The sequence below is a fragment of the Centruroides vittatus genome, unplaced genomic scaffold (genome assembly GCF_030686945.1).
Source record: "Centruroides vittatus isolate TY-2023 unplaced genomic scaffold, ASM3068694v2 contig_877, whole genome shotgun sequence".
NCBI lineage: Eukaryota > Metazoa > Arthropoda > Arachnida > Scorpiones > Buthidae > Centruroides > Centruroides vittatus.
In genome coordinates, this window is record NW_027122569.1 from 159,297 (window position 1) to 185,751 (window position 26,455).

The 26,455-nt window shown below is 26.7% G+C and overlaps 1 protein-coding gene across 1 annotated transcript in view; it reads right to left on the bottom strand.

Annotated features, from left to right (window-relative positions):
* Positions 1-472: 472 nt before the first annotated feature.
* Positions 473-26,455, bottom strand: part of LOC136983141 (gamma-aminobutyric acid type B receptor subunit 2-like) — a 93,647-nt gene continuing 67,664 nt past the window's right edge. Inside the window, exons 2-20 of the mRNA XM_067279779.1 lie at positions 23,772-23,909; positions 23,169-23,336; positions 10,023-10,124; positions 9,890-9,955; positions 8,994-9,185; positions 8,682-8,915; positions 8,399-8,459; positions 6,161-6,244; positions 5,933-6,086; positions 5,722-5,854; positions 5,515-5,622; positions 4,577-4,699; positions 4,351-4,461; positions 4,044-4,268; positions 3,810-3,971; positions 1,619-1,751; positions 1,435-1,534; positions 973-1,349; positions 473-880 (exon numbers count right to left, since the gene is read on the bottom strand). Of these exons, the coding sequence (XP_067135880.1) occupies positions 612-880; positions 973-1,349; positions 1,435-1,534; positions 1,619-1,751; positions 3,810-3,971; positions 4,044-4,268; positions 4,351-4,461; positions 4,577-4,699; positions 5,515-5,622; positions 5,722-5,854; positions 5,933-6,086; positions 6,161-6,244; positions 8,399-8,459; positions 8,682-8,915; positions 8,994-9,185; positions 9,890-9,955; positions 10,023-10,124; positions 23,169-23,336; positions 23,772-23,909 (2,940 nt within the window). The 3' untranslated portion in view covers positions 473-611. The remainder of the gene's footprint in view (positions 881-972; positions 1,350-1,434; positions 1,535-1,618; positions 1,752-3,809; positions 3,972-4,043; positions 4,269-4,350; positions 4,462-4,576; positions 4,700-5,514; positions 5,623-5,721; positions 5,855-5,932; positions 6,087-6,160; positions 6,245-8,398; positions 8,460-8,681; positions 8,916-8,993; positions 9,186-9,889; positions 9,956-10,022; positions 10,125-23,168; positions 23,337-23,771; positions 23,910-26,455) is intronic.

Consider the following 26,455-nt stretch of genomic DNA (forward strand, 5'->3'; position numbering starts at 1 on the left):
GCAGTAAGATATGTCATTTTTTTCCTGTGTTTTTTAAGATGATGATTAATTGAATTGTATAAATCGAAATTTAAAATATTTTATGGAAATAAATGGTTCATCTCTCTTTAAATTTATGGTTAAAATTAATTTTTTTAAATATTCAATCAAAAATTTCAAAATTTTTCGAATTGGTTGGGAGGAGTTTCTTGCCTGCATTTGATATATTTTTCTACATTTTAACCATTTAAAATTATATAATACACGTGTTTAAATCTTAAAAATACTTTTGCGTGTTTAAAAGAATATTTTAAATTAATACAATTCATTACTCCTTTCATTTTTCTTACTACAGAAAATATTTTAAAATATTACTTAAAAGTAAAAAAAAAAAAAATAAATTTCTAAAAACTCAAAAATAATCAAAAAAACATAATTAAATTTTTATAGGAATAATATAAATATAATAATAATTATATTTTTTTAAATTATTAACACGTTCCCGCTTAAGCAGGAGTGAATGCGGCAATTTGATGACATCTTTAACCTCCTTTGGGATTCTTGGAGCGATGAGTTTTGCAGCATCTTCTTCTTCTAGTAGAAAAGAAAACATGTTAAACTTTACGTCAACCTCATAGGTATTCCACTATGTCACACTTGATAGATGGGTAGGAAGAATAAAGGGCAGTTTCTGATGTCCTCCTCCTGTGCGTCGACTGTCTTTCATCTACCATGTGACTGAAGTAAGATATTAAAGGTGGGAACACCATTGGTTCAGTTCGTCTGTTCTGAATCACCGAAACACCTGTCGATCTGGGTCTAGTATTCAGTCGCAAAGTGCCTAGACTCTTGGCTCGACGCCTGGGATCCATACGATATTGATGAGAAGAATCACTATCAACTGAGAAACAAACGCATTGCTCGTTACGAATATAAGTATATGTGGCATAAAAATTACAAAAACACATGCATTAGATATCAAGGTAAACATACCTTCAGACAGAGTACCTATATCGCACCTATCAGTGTCTTCATCGCAAGACGAAGATAAGCCATTAACCATGCTCCTCTTCTGTGAATTCTTGATGGCTCTGGCGTAAGAAGTGTCATCGGATTCTGGTGGATATTCGAATTCACGAGGTGATAAAGATTTGTGCGATGGGCTAGATTCGTTACTTGTTTCCGATTCGACTAGTGTGTTTACTGCACCACCTATATTTTCGTTTAAATTCGACGGACGAAGTTGTTCTAGAGGTGAGATGACCGTATAGTCAGTTGGAGATTGAGATATAGAAGATTCTTCTTGCATTTCGTAACGTCTTTTATCTTCTGGTGATTCGTCTGGTAACTTGAAAGATACTGTGGTACGTCTAGCCAAATTTAAAGCGCTAAAATTAGTAAAATTACACACAAAAAAAATCCAAAAAATAAAGGGCAATCAGTTTTAAAATTCACCTTTGCTTCTTTTGCGCTTGAGGACTGAGTGAATATTCGATATAGAAAGTATCTTTTTGTTTTATGTACAATGGGCTGGTATCGTCCTCATTTTCGTTTTCTTTAACATAAGAATTACTTATAAAAATTTTTATCATTAAGAAAATTATGCACATAGATTATATAAAATTGATTTTCTTATTACCTAAAGTCGAATCTTCTTGAATTGGTGATGAGCATTTGAGAGGAGAAGATTTAAAATGTTCTCGATGACTAATGATAACAGGTTCTTCGAATTCTTTGAGTTTTTTCAACAAAGCCTGAAGTTCGGTGTTATGCTAATAAAACCATTTTTATTTATTTATTTGAATTTCTTCATTTAAAAATATTTTTTAAATAAAATTTTAATATCGTATTTAATTATAAATAATCTATAGAATAAGAATCTTTGTCTACGGTGCCTAGAGAGATATTCAGCACTCCAATTACAAGAAAATTTAATGTGGTGACACTTTACTATATGCAGGAGATATTTTCGTACAAATAAATTAACAACAAAACACGCCACTACGGTAGTTTTGGCGCTGAAAGCGCAAATAAGCAGTTTTATATACGGTGACACTTAAAAAGAGTGGTTTATCGAGAACGTTGAGAGCCTTAAAATACATTATTATACTGAATTTGAGAAGTATCACAGAGTTTCTGCTGTTGAACATGATGTTCATCGTCTTCAGGTTTTACACCTTTAAAATGGTCCCCTGCAGTGCTAAGATGTCTGTATAGGTATTTTGCAGAAATAATATGTTGCTTACAGCGCCAAAAGTGCCACAATGGCGAGTTTCGATACTAATTTCTATTTTTACTCGTAAGCAGAAAAAAAAAATATTTGAAGAAGAATTTTGGGCCTCTGTGTAGTATTTTCAAAATTTTAAATCTAAGAATGTCACGTCTGAAAGGTCAACTCTGTACAAATTTTAAAGAATTTTTATTTTGAAATAAGCGAAAAAAATATCTAAGCAATTTTAATAAATAAATGATGAAAATTTCTATATATTTATTTTCCTTTTATACTCTCACAGAGAGTTTAAGAACAATTGGTTTTTTTTTTAAGGAAAAAAGGCAGAGGTAACGGAAAAATGAGCACATCCCAAGAGTGCATGACAAGAATGAAGGATGCTTTGTTCTGCAAAAGTGAAGATGAAGCATTTATCTTTAGCTATAAAAATCAACAAAAAGAAACGTTCCCTGTACGACATCTGATTCTGCAACTAGAAACAAACAGAAGAAAAACCAAGAAAATTTTTTGTAATTATCCCAGACAAAGCAGATTTACAAAAAAAGGCAAGACAATTCCCATTTAGATTAATAGAGAGGAAAAAAAGGGAGTTTTCTGTTGTTCTGATAGAAGAAAACACCCATAAAATGCATCCAATTCTAAAAAAAAACATCTAAAAAATTTACCGTCCACACGTCATCCATAAAACTACACGTATCATAAAACTGATGATAAAACAGTAATATTTGTTTATTTATGTACGATTCTAAGTATATTTAATGCACGACGTGAGATGAATTTGTAAATGTCTTAATAATTTATTTTTGACTAACTGATTCTTCTTTGAGAAAAGTTCATAATTGACAAACGTGAAATGTTAATGAGCTTGACAATAGAATTGATCGAGCGTGACTAAAGTGTTCCCTGTTGCAAAATCATGGTTAATCCGATATGTTAGATTGCTTTCGTGATCGATATATACGAGATAACAATTAAATTACATTATCCTTCACCCTTTTTTTTTAACATCAGATGGATTGTTCTTAGTGGAAAATGACAAATTAAGAGACGAATCAATTTATCAAAGCTTCTTAGTTTTTTAATTTATCTTCTTTTTTACGTTATTTAAAAAAGTGTTTTACAACTTAAAGCAACCATACTGTAAATAAACTTTATGTTTTAACACGTATTAAACAATTGAGATTTAAAAAATAATTAAAAATAATAGAGTAATTAATTAATAACCTGCTTCATATAGGCGGTCGTCTGTAGAATATGATATACATAAAATTAAATTTAAGTGTAAAAGTTGATTGGCTATAAATTTGATTTCATTGCGACGATTGGTTGGAGACTTTTTAATTGACAGATTCTTGTTTATTTATTTAATTTTATAAGTTTTGAATCGAGCTTTCAATCTATTGGATGCTGGATTTTGAAAACCACGCCCCATACACTTTGGGGCGGAGTTTTTTTCTTTTTTTTAAATGAAGATAGCAGAGAACCGCCTATGTTCGCAAGAGCCGATTTTACTTAATTTTATCGCTTTTTTTAAATTAAAAATTATTTAATTTTAATAAAATAAAACCGGAAAAAAATCTGTATTAAAGTTAAAGCTCACTTGTTCTAATTTTTGTTTATAAAGACAATTTTCGTCTTGTAAAAGTTTAACTTTGCAGTGAAACGTAGAATCTTCAGAACTTCGATGGGATTTGTTCAGAGGCTTTAAGGTCGTTCTGACTCTTCTCTCACCCGCTAATGGATTTCTCCACAACTCTAATAACTAAAAGACGAAGATTAGAACAAGTAAAAATGAGGATTAGAACCGCGTTAACTTGTAAACAACTCATCTTACTTTGGGCACGAAAACCAGGCACAGTGTGGTTGTTGAACAGAAAATGATGAATATAGAAATGATGATGAAAGCAGCATCTTGCTGCTCCCTCAACACGAAAGACACGGCGGCTCCTATGACGCACATGATGACTACATTATATACACTCATACCTACATATTTTGAATCGTTAAGGGCTGGGATGTTAACGTGGCGTGTTTCCCATGCCAAAAAGCATCCGAATGCCTAAAATTCAAGCTGTTTAGAATGGGGATTTTTTGACGCTCTCAACGGCCATTTAACACGGAATTTTCTTATGTATACTCACCATTAATAGTCCCTTATAAGCATAGATACATCCTAGAAAAATAGTCATACGTTCACTTTGACAAAATTCCATTTGGGGTATGATTACAAGATCCTCGTTTTCCGAAGAAGTCTGCAACGAAACAAAATTATTTGCAAATATTACATTATTCATCGTCGAGCTGTTATTAGGGGGCAATTCAAGAATAACCTTTTAGTCTTTTTTTTTTTATAATAACGGAACCTACTATTCGAGGAGATTCTCTTGTCATTCGATAAAAAGGATCAACCACTTGCCACGTTGTGAGAATGGCAACGTCTATCAACACGAGAACACCAACCACCATGAACAACTTGTAATCTTTGATAACCTGTGAAGGTTAATGGCTGTAAATCACAATTGCCGATACATAAATTAATTCTAATCGAAAACTCAAAATTATTATTGTGAATAATTACTGCCTCTACAAAAGAAAAATGATTAAATTTTAAATATAATTAAATATATTCTTAAATACAATTATATTATAATGTTAAGCTAGGTGTAAAAGGATCGTGTTTGATACGAAATTTGCATTTTTTTTATTAGAATTATTGTATTTTTTATAAGATTCACTCGATAAATCCTTTATTTAAGTCATGAAATCAAGAAAAATTCATTGTTTAGTCGTAAATTTATTTATTTTAGCCAAAAATTAAGCTATTGAAGTGAGTCTTTATATGTTCAAGAGAAGTTAATTAAGTTAATTTCTATAAATTGAAGCCTTTTTTACGACGAATATTTGATTAAATTTATTAAATCTTGTACGCATTCCACACGTAAACTAATAATTTCAAACAGGAAGAGAATTTATTCACAATTTTCGGTAGAGTAATTAAAATCAAACTATATTGTTATAAATTTGAATTACGCTCCTTGATAAAGACTATACTGATATACTTTAACTCGTAAAAAATTGGGGTAATTATAATGTCAGAGAAAGGTTTAACCCACCCAAATTTAAGAAAAAGTAAGTAAAATAAACTAAGTGTTCGTATGCCAACAAATGAATGTATCGTCCACTGCCACAATATTACATTTGGCCATTTACTAGATCCTAAATGGTATTTCAATAAAAGGCAGTCAAATTTACCCCATCCTAATGACTTTGTCGATGTAGAAAATGGTTGGCATGAAAGTGTTCACCTTCTTGTTGAGCTTGATATTGGTGAAGATGGCATGAACTCTCCAAGTTTTGCTAAACATTGATCCAAACGCCAATGTAAAACCAGACATCAAAACCCAGGCTCTTGCCTAAAAAAACACGAGGTAAAAAAGTACACTCAACTTAATTACAATTATCTAAAAACACGTTCTTTATTGATTTAAACATAATTAAACGTATATACTCACTGCACAAATGTAAGGAAAATTGGTTACGCTAGTCAGTCCACTATCTAATCCCAAGAGAATGACACTAGTATACGTCAGCATGCACCCGATAACGATGATGTTATTAAGATACGGACTCGACATCTTAATATACCTGAAAAACACACAAAGTATTATGTATTTTCAGTGTAACAAACAGGGAAGAAACACAGAAAACACGCCTTGAACTGACCTCTGATTTCTATACTTGATATTAATAACTAAGAAAACTGAAGCCAGGATGATTCCCAAAATGGCGAACGTTACTAAAATAGCATAAATGGTGATACTAACTCTGGTGCGTGCTATTTGAATTTGTGTCTGATCTTTAGGTGGGCCCGTTCCTCCTTTAATTGGACGCATAAATTTAATTTTAATTAATTTTTTAACGCTTAGGAATTACAGAAAAATTCGAACCTACCTCTCCAGACAATGGGTTTATCACGACTCAGATCTAAACTATCGGCGATGGCGCTGTATTCTCCAATTTTCACTTCACTGCCGTCTGTTAACAGACAAAAACAGGCATTTCCTTCACCGTATTAAAGATAAATACACTATTTTCTAGAATAATATAGAAAAATAGGCATTAAGAAACACACACCCTGTAATCGGGAACACGTTAACACACGTGTTACTTAATCACGACCCCCCCCAGCCGAAATTACTCTGGAATCGATCGAGGTAGAAGGACAACCCTCTTATTTTTATTTTTTATTTTTACCCTGACTTCTATTCCAGAAAATTTAATACTCGCGGATGACACTTATTCTTCCTCATCTTTGAAGCTTTAGGTAGGAAATATCTTCTTCTTTCGGGTTGATAAACAGACAGACGGACTGAACAAATCCATTTTCGTTTTATTTTATTTTAGTTTTTATTTGGAAAGGAAAGTAAGAAGAGGAGAGACGGGGTGAAAAAAATGTCACCAAGAAAAATAGGTTTTAGTGTGGCACACCTATCATCAATGAAAGACAAACTCTAGTATGAAAGGATTAAATTCTCAGTTTGAGTGATGGGAAAGTTTACTATTTCACAACTAATCCTTTATTTTTTTTCTCTCTCTCTCCTCTACCTCCTCCTCCTCCTCCTACGAAAGTTAGGATTGACTTTAATCTTTTCGATTTCTAATTTCTGCAAGTATTGCATTACTCGATTCTCCCATAGGAATCAGATTCCACTATCGAAATTTTTCAACTGCCATTTTATAAAAATGCATAAAAATCCAAAAAAAAAAAAAAAAAAAGAAGCGTAACTTTATCTCTTACACGTGCAGAAATATGTTAATTAGCCGAAGGGCGAAGAAACGACTCATTTAAATATGCTAATTAGGTGTTTTGCATAAGTAGAATATGTTAAATGGACATTTTATGACTGAATAAACGGGAACAAATACCAGAAGGGTGGCACAAAATCATCATTATTTCGCTGTAAAAATTGGTTTTGATAATCGTTAAAAACGAGGAAAATCAATTAAAAATAAATTAATTTTTTAATTAAAATTAGCAAGAACACAATTAAATATCTCAATTAGCATATAAGAAACAAGTAAAAAATTACATACTGATGAATATAAATTAATAATTAAATCTATAATCCTGTAGGCTATATGAAATAGAATGTTATTTTGTCTGTCTGTTCCTTATATACTATATGTTGTTGGAGCGATTTCAATCACTTTTTAAATAGTTATTCTCCAGAACCACACGTAAAATATAGAAAACCATGAGATTCGGACAATCTACCCACCCCTGATTTTATCCCCTATTACCTCATTTGATCCATCTAGGTCAAATTTTGGATAGTTGGACCCTGTGGGAAATATAGGCTTCCATAAAACCTAGATACTCCATTCGACCCTGATCTCATTCCTTTGAAACTATGTGATAATTTAAATGTATATGCTAATGAAAGTAAATTAGTAATTAAATATATTAATTATATTTTTAAATAAAACAAAAAGTGCACTAGAATATGCAAATTGAGTATGATAAAACCCGCAAAAAGTTTAAGTAATATGTTAATCAGTTTGCATATATTATGCAAATTATACAACGAAATTAATTATGTTAATGAATGTTTTACATAATTAAACACGTTAACTGCGATTATATTGATTCATTTAACTGAAATACATACTTAAATTAATTTAAAATATTCTTATGATAATTATAAGCATGAAATAAGCACGAGAATATGCTAATTAGAATTTCAAACATCCAATCAGAAACGAGATGTTAAAATACGTTAATTTAAAACATGAAATAAACAGCTAAATATGCTAATTACAACTTGAAATATTATCTAATCAGAAATTAAACATTAAAATATCTTAATTTTAAGTATAAAATAATGGGAAAATAATAATAAAACATGCTAATTAAGTATTCGCGTATGCAAATTACATGTTCAAATATCATCCAATCAAAAACAAGCAACAGATTTATGATTATTATATTTGTAGGGCGTGTTTTATTCAATTAGGAACAAGCACTCAAACCATATTTTTATGGATCTGAGAAGCAAACACACAAATATTTTATTATGTTTTCCCTGTTTTTATTGACACAAGAGAACATGCAATCGAATAAATTTACAGCAAACTTTTATATACTTTATTATAGAAAAATAAAACATGTTTATTTGATCTTCAACTCACTCTGAAATTGTTTTAAGAGAATAATCCCTCTTCTTTCATTCTTCACAAACATAACTGATCCCTAAATAAATAAAGAAAAAACACTAAGTTTTCTTAAGAATAATTCAGATTTATATATTATTTTAAGAACAAAAGTGAGTGTAGAAAAAAAGGGGGAAAGAAACAGAACAGGAATTGATAAACAATAAGAAGAAAGGGTGAGGAAACAACAGGGAGTGGTAAAAAATATGAAGAAAGGGATGATGGTAGAGGGGAGGAAACAGAACAAACTAAGAGACTTTACCGTTACTCCTGGGAAAGATATATTACTTAACGCATCCCTAAAGAGATCGCCCCACTTTGAATTTTTATACTTAAAATTCTCAAGAGATTCGGAGGAACCATCAGTTCGAAGTTTGCGTATGACTGCTTGAATAGCTAATGCAATGGCCCATATACCATCGTATGCATAACCATGAAAACGGCTGTATTCTCCTCCGCTGTATTTTCTGTATTGAGCTTGGTATTCAGATGCCGTCTGCAAAACAATATCGATTCTTTTCTTGAATTTTAACTATAAAGATACTCTTACTGATATTTTTGAATGTCAACCTACCAATCCCGATACCGTTATGTCGCTCGTTAAACTAAGAGGTAAGACTTCTGTTCCTATGTAACCTTCTAGAACGTGTTCTAGTTGATCTACGCTGCACGTTACTGATTGATCTGGTATTTTCCACCACCATTTTTGGTACATACTCACTATTATCCATTGGTACTTTCTCCCGTACATTCCGAGGTTGTAAGCCTGTTCGATAATTTTTAAATTGTTACGCGTCACCATAAAAATATTCAATTAACAATGAATGGGTAAAGTAACACGCTATGCGTAAATGTAACAATAGAGGAATTGTTTCCAATGTAACGCTTAATTATTAAATGAACACTCAATCATTAAACGTAACAATTGGAATATTTACTGCACAATTAAACGTAACAATTAAAATACTTATTTAATGAATAACAATAGTAGTATCGTTCTGTATTTGAATTTAATAATGGAAGTACTCATTCAATAATCAATTGTCACAATGGAAATCTCTCAATTGTCACGTTCAGTTAGTTATAGGTAACAATGGAAACATTTATTTCGTACTAAAATGTAACAATTGAATTATTCACTCAATGAGTTGACATAACAATGAAAGTGTTCACTCTGTATTTAAACGTAACAATGGAAGTATTCACTGTGTATTTAAACGTAACAATAAGAAGTATTTAAACGTAACAGTGAAAACATTTACCTATATTCGAACGTAACAATGCAAATATGTACAGACAATTAATACGTGACAATGAAAACGAAATTAATTAAATTAAATTAATCAGCATAATCCCGATTTTCTAGATTACTAATTAATCCTTAACTACTAATTAATTAATAATAAAATTAGAATTACAGTTGGAGTTTGTTAAGATTCCATATCTTTTGTATAAAATATAATTAAATACCTCACAAAATATTTTCCGAGCCCAACTTTCGTTGAAATTTCCAAGTATAATCCGAACGTCATTATCCTAGGAAATTAAATGAAATTAAATTATTAAATTTGAATTTCATCATTAAAATTACAAATATACTTACTTTAAGCCTGCGTAAATCGTTCCTTAATTCATCAGCAAATCCAAAAGATGCAGCAATTTTAATTTTTGCCATATCCAAGTCAGTTAATAATTTACTATGGGGCTGAAAAGGGAAAAATTGTAATAATTGATTAAATATTTTAAGTAATTACATTTAATAATTGTTAAGAAACACGTGGTAATTGTAGAAGATTGTAGATATTTTGTAAAAAAATTAGTAGAAAATCATAGAAAAATTTGTAATAAATATGAAAAATTGAAGAAAAATGTGTAGTTAATGATACTTTTTCAACAATTTTAAATGATTTATGTTAATTCTGATTAAATTAATTATATTTATTTATTATTAAAACAAGTTGTTTTGGCTAAATATTGTTTAGGAAAGTCAGAGAGGGATATTCGTTGTGCATAACAATTATTAATTAAAGTCTTTGTTTAATTTAAGTTTGTTGTAAACACAACAATAATTTATATAAAATTCTAGTAAACACTTTACAAGTAAACAATAAACAATATTGAATTTTTTTAAATATAAATTCCCTTTATTCCTCCATTTATTTATTGTTTTAATTGATTTCTTACCATAAAACAAATTATTTATTTGTTCTTTGTTTAAATGAGAATTGTTCTGTAACAATTTTCGCTTGTGTTTTAATTAATTTATGCAAACTTTCTTTGTTTTTTAAAGGAATTTTTTTGAAGATAATTTCCTAGAAATTGTTTCATTGTTAATTTCTAAAAGGAATTTTCTTTCTTCTTGATTTTTAATTGATTTTTTAAAAGTTTTGTTGATTTTTATTTTTTTTTTATTTTTTGCAAATTCTTAGATTTTAATTGAGTTTTTCCCTTTTTATTTCGTATTTTTGCCACATTTTTTACTTAATTTTTTTAATCATTTTTTCTTTTATATTTTTCGTCAAATTTGAAATTTTCACCGACTTTTTCAGTTCTATTCCCCAAAAATTCATTATTTATTTTTATATTTTTAGTTAATTTTAGATGCTTAATTTCTTTTGATTTAAAAATAAATCACGTTCCTTTAATTAATCTTCAAATTTGTTGCTATTTATCATTATTATTATTGCACTTTTTTCGTTAATTAAAAAGAAATTTCATTTATTTTTGTATTTTTATCCGAAAAATTGCAATTTTTCTTTTACTTATCCTTACAAAAAGTTTCAAGAAAATTCTTTATTTAGTAAACTTTAAAATTCTCTTTCATTTTAATTCTTTTTTAACTTAAAGTTTCTTATATAAATCTTATTCCTTTTAAATTTCTTGTTGAAAAAAATTCAGTTGAGTTTTTTTGAAAGTTTACAAAAATATTTTTATTACTTTTTGATAAACTGAAGAAGTTATATAACTTCCACTTTCACTTAATTTTGCTGTTTTTTATTTATAAATAAATTTCGAAAATTTTTAAATTAAATTTTAGATTATTGATTATTTCTCATAAATTATTTTATATTTTTAAAAGAATTTTACAGTTTGGACCTTCACTCCATTTGAAGAAAACCCCCATTTTTTCTATTGGTAATTGAAGATTTACAAGAAAATATTTTTTTAAAACCATCACAAATTTTTCTTTTTTAATTATTACTTTTCATGAATTTCACCTGTTTACAATTCAATTTTCAAAAGGATTTAATTAATTTTTCAAAAAAATCGGTGTTTTTTCTGTATGTTCAAATGTTTGTGTTGTATGTGTTGTGTGTGAAGCACGAATTTGTTCACCCACTTTAAAGCTTAATAACTCCCGTTCCTTCTGTCGAAAATTTCTGAAATTTTGCATGAAAGTTTGTGTATAAGAGCTATTGATGCTATTAAATTTTGGTGATTAAGGATCGAGGGGGTGGGGAAATAAAGGGAGTCGCGTGTATCTCCAGTAGGGTCGGACTTAATGACGATTTTACCCGTTATTATTATTTACAATTTTTTATAAAACCCATCCCTTTCCTCAAAATTCAGCTTCTTTCCATTCTATAATAGTTAGAAATGTAAAAATTTTTAAATAAAATACGATAATAGATGGCGCTACCAAATGTTCCAGGAAAGTTAAGCAACTCTTTACTGGATTCTTTTCTAATGTACTTACAAAACTATTTTATTTACATTCCATAAAATTAATCGATATTTTTTGGATAAACTTAAAATAATTTTATTACTTTTTTATTCGAAAAAATTCTTTTTTCTTGTTGACTTATTTACTTAAAAATGGATGTTAAGTTAGTGAAAATAAAAATAAAAAAATATATTGTTTTTACAAAAAATCTTTTTAATCACAATATTTCGTAAATTTCATTTCTTTTCAATTCGGTTTGCAAAATAATTTATTTGATTTCCAAAAAACTGTTTACTTTCTTTTCAATTTGATTTCAGCGGAAAATATTTCTGTATTTTTAAAATTCATTTCTAACACGTTTTTTAATGATTTTTCACAAAATAATACTAAAAAATAATATTTTACTCCAAAAATTATTTCTTTTTATGATTTATCGTCACAAATAAAATCTCTGAGTTAAATAAGACTTGTAAGAAAACATTCCTTTCAAGAAATTCCTCTTCCTTCAATCGTAATTTTTCATAAATTTCTTTTGCCTCGCATGTCAATTTTCAAAAAAAGACAATTAATTTTCTAAAATTTCCTTTTATTCAATTTAACTTTCAAAAATAACATTTTCGTATTTTCCAATTTCGTTTGTAAAAGAATCCTAGACGTGTTTTTATCAATGTTTATAAAATTATGCCTATTAATGGCCGAATAGATAAAACCATGAACGCTAGCACCTGACAAACAGGCTGGCCAATGGAGTTTTTCAGGTTATCTTTATGTATCTAATACCTATATGGGAGTCAGTTTACTATAAAAAGTCCTCACTCTTGGGCAGATCGCCCATATGTTGCGTATGGTGCAGATTGCCATGTATCTCGTCAAAGCCAAACTATTTATTTTTTAGATAATTACAAAGGATTTCAATATATTTTCCGTTTAGAAAAAAGGTTTGTTTTGTTTGTACACGGCAACGCGACACATGGGCGATCTTGTTTCCTTGACAGATCGAAGAACTATAGATGGGGAAATGGCCCCTAATCTAGTGTTATAAACGTGAGGAAAATCCGGAAAACTCCACAGGACCAACCCATTGGTTTTGTTTATTTGTTTACAACAACGCGACACGTGAATGATCTGCCGAAGAAGATGCCTCCCGGGAGGACTTTCTAAAGAAAACTAGCCTTTTTTAGGTGTTACAAACGTGAAGAAAACCTGGAAAACTCCACATGGCAAGGTGCGAATCCACGACTAGTGTTCAGTAGTTTCATCCACTCGGGCACTGGTGGGCTCTAAACAGTTTATTCTTCTTTTCTCAGTTAAAATATATTTACACGAAAATATTATTTTCAAAAACTTTTCTTTCCTTAATCAGGATCTTCGATTAATTCCATTTTCTACAAACTGGATTTTCAAGAGAATTCGTATGATTTTCCCGAAAATGTCTTCCATTTTTTCAACTTTATTTCTAACTGATTTCCAAAAAATATGGCATATATATTTTTTGTTTTGGTCAATTCTTTTCGATAAAATTAAACAGAAAAGAGTTCGGGTTAAACAACTTCTTATCACCGACGATGAAAAAACATGAAAGCATAACATGGAATATAACAGAAACCAATCAGAATATAAAGATATGTGGAAGTTATTTAAGATCAGCACTCAGTTACATCTATTGATAAGTTGAGATTTTCTTTTCTTTCATCAGCTAACTCATCTATCTTATCATTCGATCTGCTTTCTCCTACATTTTTTCCCCTGTTTTCTTCTGTTGTATTGAATTCTTTTTTTATGGTCTTATATGCTATTGATTGTAAGGAAAATAAAAATGAGAGAATAGATAACAAACTAGACATCTATCAAAGCAGATTTTGTAATTTTCCTATCATACGTGAAGATACTAAAAAACAAAAATTCCAGGAAGTTTTAATAGAAAAAATGTATATAATACATATAAATTTATGTCACCAGAGTTACAAGTAATATAATATTGAAGTGTCGAGTTTTCAAAAATTAAAAATGAAAATAAATATTTAAAAAATATAAATAAAAATAAAAATCCAATTTTCATATTTTTACAAGAAGAAAATTCTTCCTGAAATTTGAGTTTTGTTAAGTTTATAATGTTTGCTTGTTTAAAAAATGATTTTTCTTTGAATTTTAATCGTTGGAATTAATTATGTTGAGTATATTTTCTGTAGATATTTAAGAATTTTTGGATTTTTTGATAACTATTTTGTATTCTGTTTACGAAAATGCTTGGGTCCTTTTGAATTCTGTGTTATACAAAACTTTAGAAGACTTAAAGGAAACTCAAGCATTATTCATGCGGTAACATATTTTATTACTTTTAATGAAAATTAAACCTGGTCTAGTGAAAATTTTAGTGAGAATTTAAGACCCCGTCCTTAAAAATTTAGTAAATCTTAATAACTCTAAATATAAAATATCTTGCAATGAATTTTCCCCCACAAACTTACTCTGAAATTAATGTTCCTAGCCGATATAAATACATAAAAATCATCATATATGTAATAAATAACTACTATTTTGACATAATTATTCACTTAAAATGATAATAATTGTATAGATTTCTCTGTTCAAAAGCGTAATTTATTTGATATGTATTCAAAAAATATTTCAAAAAAGATTCTTAACATTTTCAAAACAATTTAAACAATTTAACAACAATTTTATCGAAATTAAATAATTCTTAAAGGCAAAACTTATTTTAAAACATTCAGCAACGAATTGCTTAACTTTCCTGGCAACATTTAACTCACTATTGTTACATAACTTATTTTAAAATGTATTAATTTGTATACATTTATAACTGTTCAAAAGCGTAATTTATTTGATATGTATTCAAAAAATATTTCAAAAAAGATTCTTAACATTTTCAAAACAATTTAAACAATTTAACAACAATTTTATCGAAATTAAATAATTCTTAAAGGCAAAACTTATTTTAAAACATTCAGCAACGAATTGCTTAACTTTCCTGGCAACATTTCGCGGCGCCGCCATCTGTTATCATATCTTATTTTAAAATGTTTATATTTTTAAACATTATAAAATGTCAAAAAGCTTAATTTTGAGGGGAGGAATGGGTTTTATAAAAACTTGTAAATGCTAATAACGAGTAAAATCGTCTTTAAGTTTTGCCCCTATTGGAGATACACACGACCCTTATTATTTCCCCACCTCCTCGACTTTTAATCACAAAATTTAATAGCATCAATGTCCCTTATACACAAACTTTCCCGTAAAATTTGAGAAATTTTTGATAGAAGGAAGGCACGGGAGTTATTAAGCTACAAAATGGATAACAAATTCGTGCCCCCACACAACGCATACAGCATACACCCACACCTACACACAGTAACATCCATACCTACAGGAAAAAACCCAAACATTTTTTTTGCATTTCTCAACGTTTCCAGGACCAAAACGTCAAAATCTTGGGGAGTAGGTTTTCCAAATGTTTAAATTAGGGGTCAAAACTTCATAAAACTCTTAACAATTTCTTTTAAAAAATTTCAGAGCAATTTACTCAAAAAACAAATAAATTTTGTACGAACAAGAAGAGAATTTATCAAGTTACTTGATGCTGCAAAGAAAACACGAACCTCATTTACATAAATTTAAAATCTAAAAAAAAAAATTATTTTTTACGTTATTAAAAATTTAATCGCTTTTGTTAATTTAAGAAGAAAAAAAAGAACTTTCTGGTATTTTTAGAAGAAAAGATTATCATTTTGTAACAACATTTATTACGAGTTTCCAACAAGAGAATGACATATAATTTTTTTAATACAGAAAATATGTTATTAAAGAAAATTATAACTGTAAATCTTTTAATAAATTCTTAGATTTAATAGAATATATATTTTTTCTTTTAATAATAAAAAAAATTATAAAAAAAATCTTTTCTACTTTTAATCACAAATGCAGATGTTACATGGTTCGTGAAGATTGTTAGAAAAAGTGAAAAAAGTCGAATAAAAAAATTACAAAAATGGTCGATGCAGATGTTACGATGAACAAGAATAAATATACTTTCTCATAAGTATTTAAGAAATTATTAATGAGAATTTTTAGAAATTAAAAAATCCAATATAAAAAATTGATGTTAAGAACACGAAGATTAAATGAGTTACAGTTTTAATGTTAAAAATTTAATGAAAACGTCGAAAATTCATACAAGTAAACGCCCTTATCTTGTTGAGTTATGCTTAAATAATGAGAAGAAAATGGAATTTATTAGATAAAATTTGTTAAAACACGAAACAAATTCCGAAAAATTAAAAAAAAAAAAAAAAAAAAGTACATCTCAGGATTCGATTGCGATGAGGTGGAATAATATTATTATTAGGGGAAAAAATGGAGTTTAATATTTAAAAATCTTTCTAAAAATTGGATATTTTAGGATAAAATTGCGTGGAAAGAATAATCGTAACAGTTATTAATGCTTTTATAAGTATCGTATATCATTTGATAAAGACGTTTCAACATTAGTTACTAAAACGGAAAATTTTGATCCATTCGTCTTTGAATTTAAAAGTTTTGACTACGTTTCGATTTTTAAACTCATTATATATATATTTTTATTAAGTAAACTGGGTAAAAATTATTTTAGTTTGTCGGCATCTTTTTAAAAAATTCGTAATGATGCGTCATTTTTTGTTTAGCTCCATGAAAATAGTCTTCTCTGGCTTCTACCTTTGTTATTAAGAAATTTATGGTTTTATCTCGTTATACCATTTAAAATTTATCAATTTTTTGCATTTTATAAAAGATTTTTTAGACTTTTAATATATATATATATATAGATCGTAAGAATCTCCATCAAACTTGAGGAATTATTGATAAAATTGTGTTTAATATCATCCGCCTATTACCTGATTATTTTTAGGATAAACTGTTTTATGAGTCAAAGTTATCACTAATTTTCTTGAAAAAGTGAATTAATTTAGAATGTTAATATAGTTTAAAGAGTGTAGGATGTTTTAATGTCGACATTTAAAAATTACAAAATTATTATTGTTTATGTATTATGTAAATATTCTTTAAGTAGGTAGAACACCCACTCTTCTGCCTCTACTCGAAGAATTTGAAAGACACATGATAAAGATAACGATACATTATCAGTAGTTTAAATCATTACGTGATTCCTGATCGTTATTACTTAATTCTTGAAGATAAGAAATATTCCTAATTATTAAATGGAGCGTGTGAGTTATAAAGGGTTTAACTTTGTCAACCTTGGTGTTTATAAAAAATGCCGTTAAACACTATTAAATCTAGTCAGATACGTAGTGCCTACTGAATAAGCACACCGCATCTAATCAGATGCCTGTTGCTACCAATGCCTGAATATTTTTATAAGGATTGGATTGACGCATCTACGATCTATGAAGGAGTATGCTTTCCGTTAGGACTTTTATGAGAAAATTGGTCCCTGTTTAGGTGTTAGACACGCGAAGAAAACCTGAAAAAACTTTACATGTGGACAGCTTATTGTGTAGGTGCGAACCCACGACCACTATTCAATAGTAGGCACGACGTACGCTTGTTGCAATCAATGCTTGAAAATTTTTACAAACATTGGATCGAATTGACGCATGGACGATCTACCAAGGAGGCATCCTCATTGGTAGATCCCCTATTTATAATGAAAACTAGCCCCTATTTAAATGTTACACACGCGAAGAAAACTCGAAAAACTACACATCTGTTCCTCATGCAGGTGCGAACTCACAACTAGTGTTCAGTAGTGTTTTGCTTTCAACCAAAATTTTTAAAGGAATGTACAGTATTTAGGACACCAAAGGCCTTCATGAGCCTTTGATTTTTGAGAAATCTATACTCATACAAAGGTAATCTCTATATATTCAATATATCGTACAGACTATCTAATTAAAGATACGAGAAGTTAGTATCTGCAACTTGCTGCTATGACTGAATAGTAAATTATCAAATGCTACATTAACAATAAAACAGCATTTATAATAATCATGTTCTATAATTAGATATGAAAGATGACTTTGAATTATTAAACACTTTAGTAAACATAACTGATTGTTTATGATCTCCGTACCACAAATTCATCTTATTTTAAGAAGTTAGCGAATTTTTCTATGAGTTTTAATTAAATTTATAATTACACTGTCTTAAATATACATTTAGTTACGATATATATACAGGACGATTCAAAAGTCACTGTGAAGACAGAGTTGACACAATATTCTACACTCAGATTTATACTTTATAGAAGCACCTGAAGCATAAAACAAAACACAATTAACTGACTTTTTGGTCACCCTATAAATGCCATACAATACTTTATTATTAAAAAATAGTAAATAATAACGGTAAACAAGTCTTGAACAATCTAAATTATAGAAAATTAACTTATTCACTAATAAATAATTTAAAATATTTTTATATCTTTAATTTATTGTTTTCTTCTGCAACTTTCAGCGCAGATTTATTTAAAATTCCTTCATAAATTTATATATATATATTTTTTTTAAAAACTAGATAAATTTATGCATTATTTATCAGAAAAACCATAGCACTTTATGGATTTTTTATTATGTTTCGTATGCCATTTATGGAAGGAATTTAAATTCTCTTCATAAAATCTCAATAAAAGTAACAAGAAAATAAATAAATATATATTTTGAAGAACGTAAAAAGCTTTTAATTTTTGTTTTTTACGAATTATTTCCATCAAAGTATTAATTTTTCCTTTTTTTTTATTGTCCTAAATAACACTAAAGTTAATCCAATAAAAGCAAAATGGACGTTCGTTTAGATATTATGCATTTAGAACAATGCATCAAATTATAAATAACTAAATAAATAAATGTTGAAAATTTAATTTATATAAGACTATTCTCGCTTATATTATTGTTTAAAAAATTTGTAATGATCGAAAGAGGATGGAAAATTTCTAATTTGAAATTGGAAAGAAGCCAGAATTTTGACAGGGAATGACGTAAAGATAAGAATAAGAAAATACACACATACAACAAATTCAGAGTGCTTAGATGATGATGGAGAGTTTTACAAAAATGAAGTGAAGAAATTTATTTATTTATTTGGATAAATTTCGTTGATTTTTTCAGATTTAAAATCCAAAAAAAAATCTGTAATTTATCATCTAAACTATTTCATTTTTAGGAAATTTTATTGATTTTGGCGATTTAAAAATACTCAAAGACATCTCTAATTTAGCCTGTAAAAAATTTGATTTTTAGGATAAATTTTGCTAATTTTTAAAGATTTAAAATCGAGATAAATTATAGAAAAATCTTTTAAAACTGTCCCTTTTTTTAACGATAAATTTTATCGATTTTTATTAATTAATCCGAAAATTATAATTTATTTTCTAAAAATTTGCATTTTTAATATAAATTTTGTTGAAATTTTGAGCAATTTAAAATACAAAATATAAATTTAATTTATATTTTAAAAATTTGCCTTTATTGAAAATATATTTTATTGATTTTAAGCAATGTAAGTCGAAAAAAACCTTCAATTTATCTTCTAAAAGTGTTATATTTTAATGATTTTTAAAGTGAAATGGCATCCAAAAATCTTATACTGATATGAAAATGATAAATTAAATTTAATAAAAAATTATAAATAAAATAAAATTACATTTTTCTTAGTTTTTTCAGTTTAAAAAATGTGAAAAAATCCTTTTAGTAGGCTTATAAATAGGCTAGAATCTATGAAAAATATGTTTAGCCTGCATATTTGACTCACGAATAGGTTAAAATGAGTTATTAATTCATAAATATTTTGCATTTTATTAATTAAAAAAACATCAGAAATTTCATTTTTCTCGTCAATGAAAGTAGTTAAAATTAAATGGAGATGTTAATCAAGATGATATTCTCGAGAATGAAGCTTGATTGTAATTAAGAAACTAATTTTAAATTTAAAAAAAATAATCATCTTAATTCGCAGAAACGTAACGATTCTAACTTTAAATATAATTAATTAAAATACAAATTAATCTTCCTCAAATCTATTATTGATTACAATCATATTTTAATGTTTGATAATTTATTTAAAGCACTCAAAAATGTTTAAATTATAAATAAATCATAATAGCGATCTTAATCATAATTTAATTCAATTTTCTTTAAAATTTAATTGTAATTAAATATTCTAACTTAATTTCAACGACACTAATTATGTATAATAATTTTAATTTAAATATAATAAAATTAAATAATAATACTAATAAAATAATAAACTGTAATTTATTATAAATAGTAAAAATTATATATAAACTATAAATAAATTAATTTAAAATTATTATATAAAATATACGTAATTTAAACCACATGAAACTGTATTACAATTTATTTTATTTATTGGTACATAGTGTATAGTACCTGAGACACACAAAACTAAATTATTTTGTATCTATTGGTACAATTAGATACAAAATAATTTAGCCATTATATTAGCTGACTAAATTTTGAGCAGCAATAATACAAAACATTAGTCCTCACAATAGTTAATTGACTTTAGGATTATGTTGTGTATTCGTAAAATTAAAAGTATTTAAACATGCAAAGTGGCACAAAAATTAGTTAATCGCAGGCACTGTATATTATGAATATTAATCGTTCGTAGACTGAATTTTGGCCCCCCCTCTATATATATATATATAAGGCAGAAATTTAGCCTTTATAATGGTTATAATGGTTATTTAAGCCACCCTGTCATCCTGTATATATTTTCATGTTTTTTAAGACATTTTTATATCTTTATATTGTCCTGGCCATTATATCTATTAGATAATACATTTTTTATGTTGGAGTGATAATTGAGATGACGTTTCTTTCCATAAATAACGTTGTAAGTTCTTCTCTTATATAAGATTCATAATTTATAAACGATTTTTCTCGCTTGATCAATCAACAATAAAAAAGTTCATCCCAAATCCATAGATAAAATCCAATCTCCAAAATCGCAATAAATCTTTTGTTCAATTTTTGCTTGACAGAATTTTATCTCATGAAAATATTTCATGTAAATAATAATAAAAATAATAATAATAATAAACAGCAGCAACAAAATAAAACGATCTTTTTAGAAAATATTTAAAAATTTGTGTATAAAAATTCTTTAGAAAATTCTTGATTAGAAAATAATGTGACAGTTTACAGTATAGATTTTTTTGGGGGGTCACTAGATGAGAATAAAAATCCATCAAGTGGTAGTACTTTTACACATGTTCTTAGCAAAACTGACATAAAGTAATGAAGGAAATTAATTGATATCCGGCGACAGTATGGAGCCTTTCACTAGAAAAAAAATTAAATTAAAAAAAATTAAATTAGAACTGATGTTTGACGCCATATTGAAGAGGCAATAAACTTATTTTTCAATCTAGTTTTATTTACAAAAATGTTCTGTTAGATATTTGGGTAAAATTTTCGGTTAGATAATTGGGTAAAATTTTAAAGATTAATTTCTCAAATAAAAAGAAAAAAAAGGATTAAAAATTAAATTCTAACTTGGTTAATATCGTTAATAATACAATTATAACGATACTTTGAGTAAATTATCTTGTTTAATAATTAAAATGTCAAAACAAATTTGGGTAAATACATTTATTTTAATTAGGATAAATATAAATGTTTATAACAATTACATTAAATGATATTTTCAGATTTAATTATATTTTAAATCTGATTTATTTTTATAATCATGTTAAATGCTTTATATTTTAAAATTATATTTACATATTATGTTTTTGATGCAGAAAATCTAGAAAATAAACAGAATTTAATTGAGATTTTTATGAATTAAATTCTAAAGAAACTTTTGTTAAAAATGATTTATATGTTAAAATATATACGTGACTTTTCAACTTTCAATTGGCTTTCACGCAATTATATTTACTTTAGAATAATTTATTTTAATAAAAAACGAAAATAAAATAAAATACAAACAATGAAAATGTAAAAATTCATATCAAGAAGTTTACTTTTTAAAAAAAATTAATTTGATTTTTAAATTTGTCGTTTTCTGTCATTTACAAGAATTAGAATTAATAAATCAATTTTACTTTTTTTTTAATTTTAATCAGTTTCATTTTAATATTAATATATTTCATCTTAATCAAGGTCATTCTAAATATTAATCAATTTTCTTCCTAATATGAATCAATTACATTCTTAAAATTGTTCAATTTTTATATTTAATTGTAATTAATTACTTTAAATTGTATAATAAAATATAGCGTCAAAAATGTATTTATATAAAGATTAATTGCTTATATTAAAATAAAATTTATTATATTTAATTAATATTTAATGTTTAAATTCTCATTTTTTTGTAATTTTATAATATATAATTTTTTAAATTATATGCAACACGTGATATTTATGATTTAAATAAGAAAAAAAAAATTATTTTGATCAAGCGTACATTTCCTGTAAATTATTGTTGTTGAAGTCAACGTTCTATAAATTTTTCTAAAAAAATAAAATATATTTCTTATACTTTCGTCTTATATTAAACTTCAATCTCCTTTTTCATTCTTCATACTTTAATATAGTGTGATTAAAACTATCACTCAAAAGTTATAGATATTTTTTTAGTAAGTAGAAAACTAATCGATTAATCGATATTTTGGGAAATTAAAATATTCCATTTATCAATTTATAGCGATTAAATTTATAAATCTTTCATATAACAATGGAGGAATTTTAGACAATATCGTAAATATGTCATAACAACGTAATTATGTAGAATTTATTGCTGTCATTGTTAAGTCTTCAACAATATCAAGCTGCTTCGAAGAAAAGAAAGATTAGAAAATGATGAAGAATATATAGATTTTAAGGATTAAGATCTTTTATGTATTCTTCAAGCCAAGAAATTCGTATAAAAAAAGAGAAAAATATACAGAAATTAATATATAATACCGTGATTACATCGTATAATTTATGTATTATAACTGAATAAAGCTGGATGTTTCATGTACAGTAGTAGTTGTACTAATCGATATATTTTAATTAATTTCGTTTTCTAAAACCATAATATTAAATAGTGAATACTCACCAAAGCGTAACGTGGAGAATTTTGGTATAAAGTTCCAACTCTCGTCCAGTTATACCTCTGTAACAAGGCCACCCTCGCTGGATTAAATGCTGATTCACTGGGTACCACTCGAAAAAAGTTGGGATAACTTTCGCTAGTGTACATTGGGTGTGTATCAGCATACGTCACCTATAAAAAGTAAGTCAAATGTACAAGTATATGTATACGTTTCGTGTTATAAATCGAATAAAAAATAAAAATGGCTCCAACAAGCGAAACAAACGTCGTTCCTGCAGGGTTAAAGTATCTATTCTGGTATCGTGTAAACCGGTAAATGTGACAGTTTGGTAGCATTAAAGGTTACAAAATCATGACGAAAATGTAACGTCACTCAATATCAGAGAGTGACATGTTATAGCTTCATAGCAAGAAAATTGTTCGACCAAGTTGGGTAACAGGTTAATACTCGAGATTTTATATAGAAAATTCGATTAAATCGATAGTTTACGTGGTGATAAAATAGAAAATTTAATTTTATACACATAAATATATCATTTTTAATATACATTTAAGAGCTAAATGCATGCTAGTAGATAAAATTTTTTTCCTAAGAATTATACTTACTTGCACCAATTGAAAAAATTGTGATGCCTTAGCAATAGGATCCGTGACTGCTGTACACGCAGCACCAAAAAGCATGACTTTGGGCGGTTCTTTAAATAACATATCAAAGAAAGTCTTCATTCCCACAGCAGGATCACACTAGAAAACATTATACTTATATATAAACGTAATTAAACTTTCAATTTATCCAATTACTCGATACAATAAAATAAATAGATGTTAACATTTTTAAAGAAAAAAATAATAAAAATTTTATTTAAATTCAAAAGTAGAAAATAATTTTTAAACAATATTTAAAAAATGATTTTTAAAATAACCAAAATTGAAATTAAATTCTTCTCCAAATGTTTCGATTTAAGAAAAAAGAACAAATGTTACTTCTCACACATACATATACAGTTTGAAAACTCTTAAAAGAGTTTTGGAAAACTAAATTGAAGGTGACTTTTAACGTATTTTTTTCTACAAGAAAGAAATAAAATCTGTATTTTTCTTCCATTTTTTTTCTATTCTATATCACGGTTCACACTTCGCATTTCACAACATATATCTTCTCATGTAAGTCGCATCGCTAACAGTATTGGTTTGTAATCAATCAGAGCTAGAATGATTCTTCTATGACCTCTTTTCTGCCAGATCCTGTTGGAAATATTCTTTATAACTTACACTCGACGACGTTGCAAAAAAAGTTAGGAGTGTTTTTTCAACTAACACACTATCAAAATAGTTTCTTTTCTAGATTAAATAGTAAATTTATATAGAAAACTAACTCAATTTTCGTTTATTTTTACTATTATTAACAATGTAAGTACTGTACGATTTGTATCTGACCATAAAAACTCTACTTAATGGCAGAAGGGAGCAACTAAGAAATTCCACTTAATGATGATTAAGGGTGGCAAGACGGAGAAGTACAGTGATGGCTTCACATTTGATCGTATTAAAAAGTAATACTTAGTGTAACAATTGAGATCCATTTATCCACATGTAAAATGGATAAATTTTTGACGTTACTTAAAGCCATTCTGATCGTATAATTTACCCAAGAGGTGTCTAATTATTTAAAGCGTAAAATTAAATTTTTGACTGTAAATAATAAAAAATTGTTTATATATGTATGTAAACATTTGTATGTCTTAATAAATATTTAAAATAATATTTTTTATTTAAAGAAGTAAAGTTTTACCTTGCTTTATTCACTTGAAACAAAGCCAACTAAGTTACAAAAGCCTCCAGCGACAAACTACATAAACAACCTGACAACCGTCCTATTCCAAACAACTGATATATACTTTTTTCTAAAAATTCTATGTCACAATTTCAAGAAGTCATGAATATTTCAAAAAACTACTTTCGAAAAAGTTAACAGTAAAAAGAATCTAGAAAAATAAGAACTTTTATAAAATCTTCTTAAACTAGAGAAGAAAAAATGTTACTATAACTTCCATTAAGGATTAAAATCTAGGAAGAAAAATATATAAAACATTTATATATTAGGATGCTCTACTAAATTGAAAAAAATATTCTAGAATAAAATGTGGATTTTTTTTACAAATAAGAAAGCTTGTTTTGTCCAGATTTTAATTTTTAATGACAAGTTTGTATTTGTAATGTTATCAACAATTTTTTATAAATATTATTATTATTTTTATTTTTCAAACGAAACTGTTATTTTAATTAAATTTATTGAATTGTTTATGGCCTATTTTTCAAATATTTACAATTAATGTTTATATTTATTTCTATTTAGTGAATTAGGAAATTTTTATGCTGCTTTCAGATTGGTTTTTGTTTTTTAAAAATCAGAAAAAATATCTATGTCTATTTACACTTTTAGAAATTAATTTTTTAAATCAATTTTGTGTATTTTTTTGTTCGAATTCATGACGTTTTTTAAAAAAAATATTTGTGATTTTACTTTTTAAATTTTCTGTCTATTTATTTTAAAATATTTTTATGTGTGTTTCACTTTTGATGTTTTTATGTATTCAATTTTTCAAATTTCTATTTCACTTTTTGAATTTTTCTCTCTCTTTTCACATTTAAAATGTCTACGTCTATTTCACTTTTCAAATTTTATGTTGATTTCATTTTTGAATTTTTATATCGATTTCACTTTCTAAATTTACGTCTATTTCATTTATTAAATTTTGAGTTTATTTCAATTGTTAAATTTTTGTTTATTTCACTTATTCTAGAATTTTTTTAGTCTGTTTTCTCTATAATTTACGAAATTATTAATATATTTTTTTGATATAAATTTTTGTATTTTTCTGAAATAAATTATTTTTACGTTTATTATCAAAATGAAAATAATTTTATTAACATTTTCCTAAACTAAACATAGCTTTAAATCAATTTTTAATTATTTTTAAATTAAGACCTTTTTGCATTTTATTTTAATACAGAAATAAATAAATAAATAAACATAAATTTTCGTATTTTTATAATTTCTAATAAAAAATTTAAAAATTAAAATAATAAAATAATTTTTTTAACTTAAAATTAATAAAGTTAGTTACAAATATTTATTAAAATTTTATTTTTTAAGGAAAAAATTTATTTCTTTTAAATTTAATTAATTCCTAAATTTAATACTTATTATTTTTATTAAAAATTCATAAAAATTTATATCAAAATTTATTTTATAATATAATTATTTTTAACATTAATTGCTTTTTTTC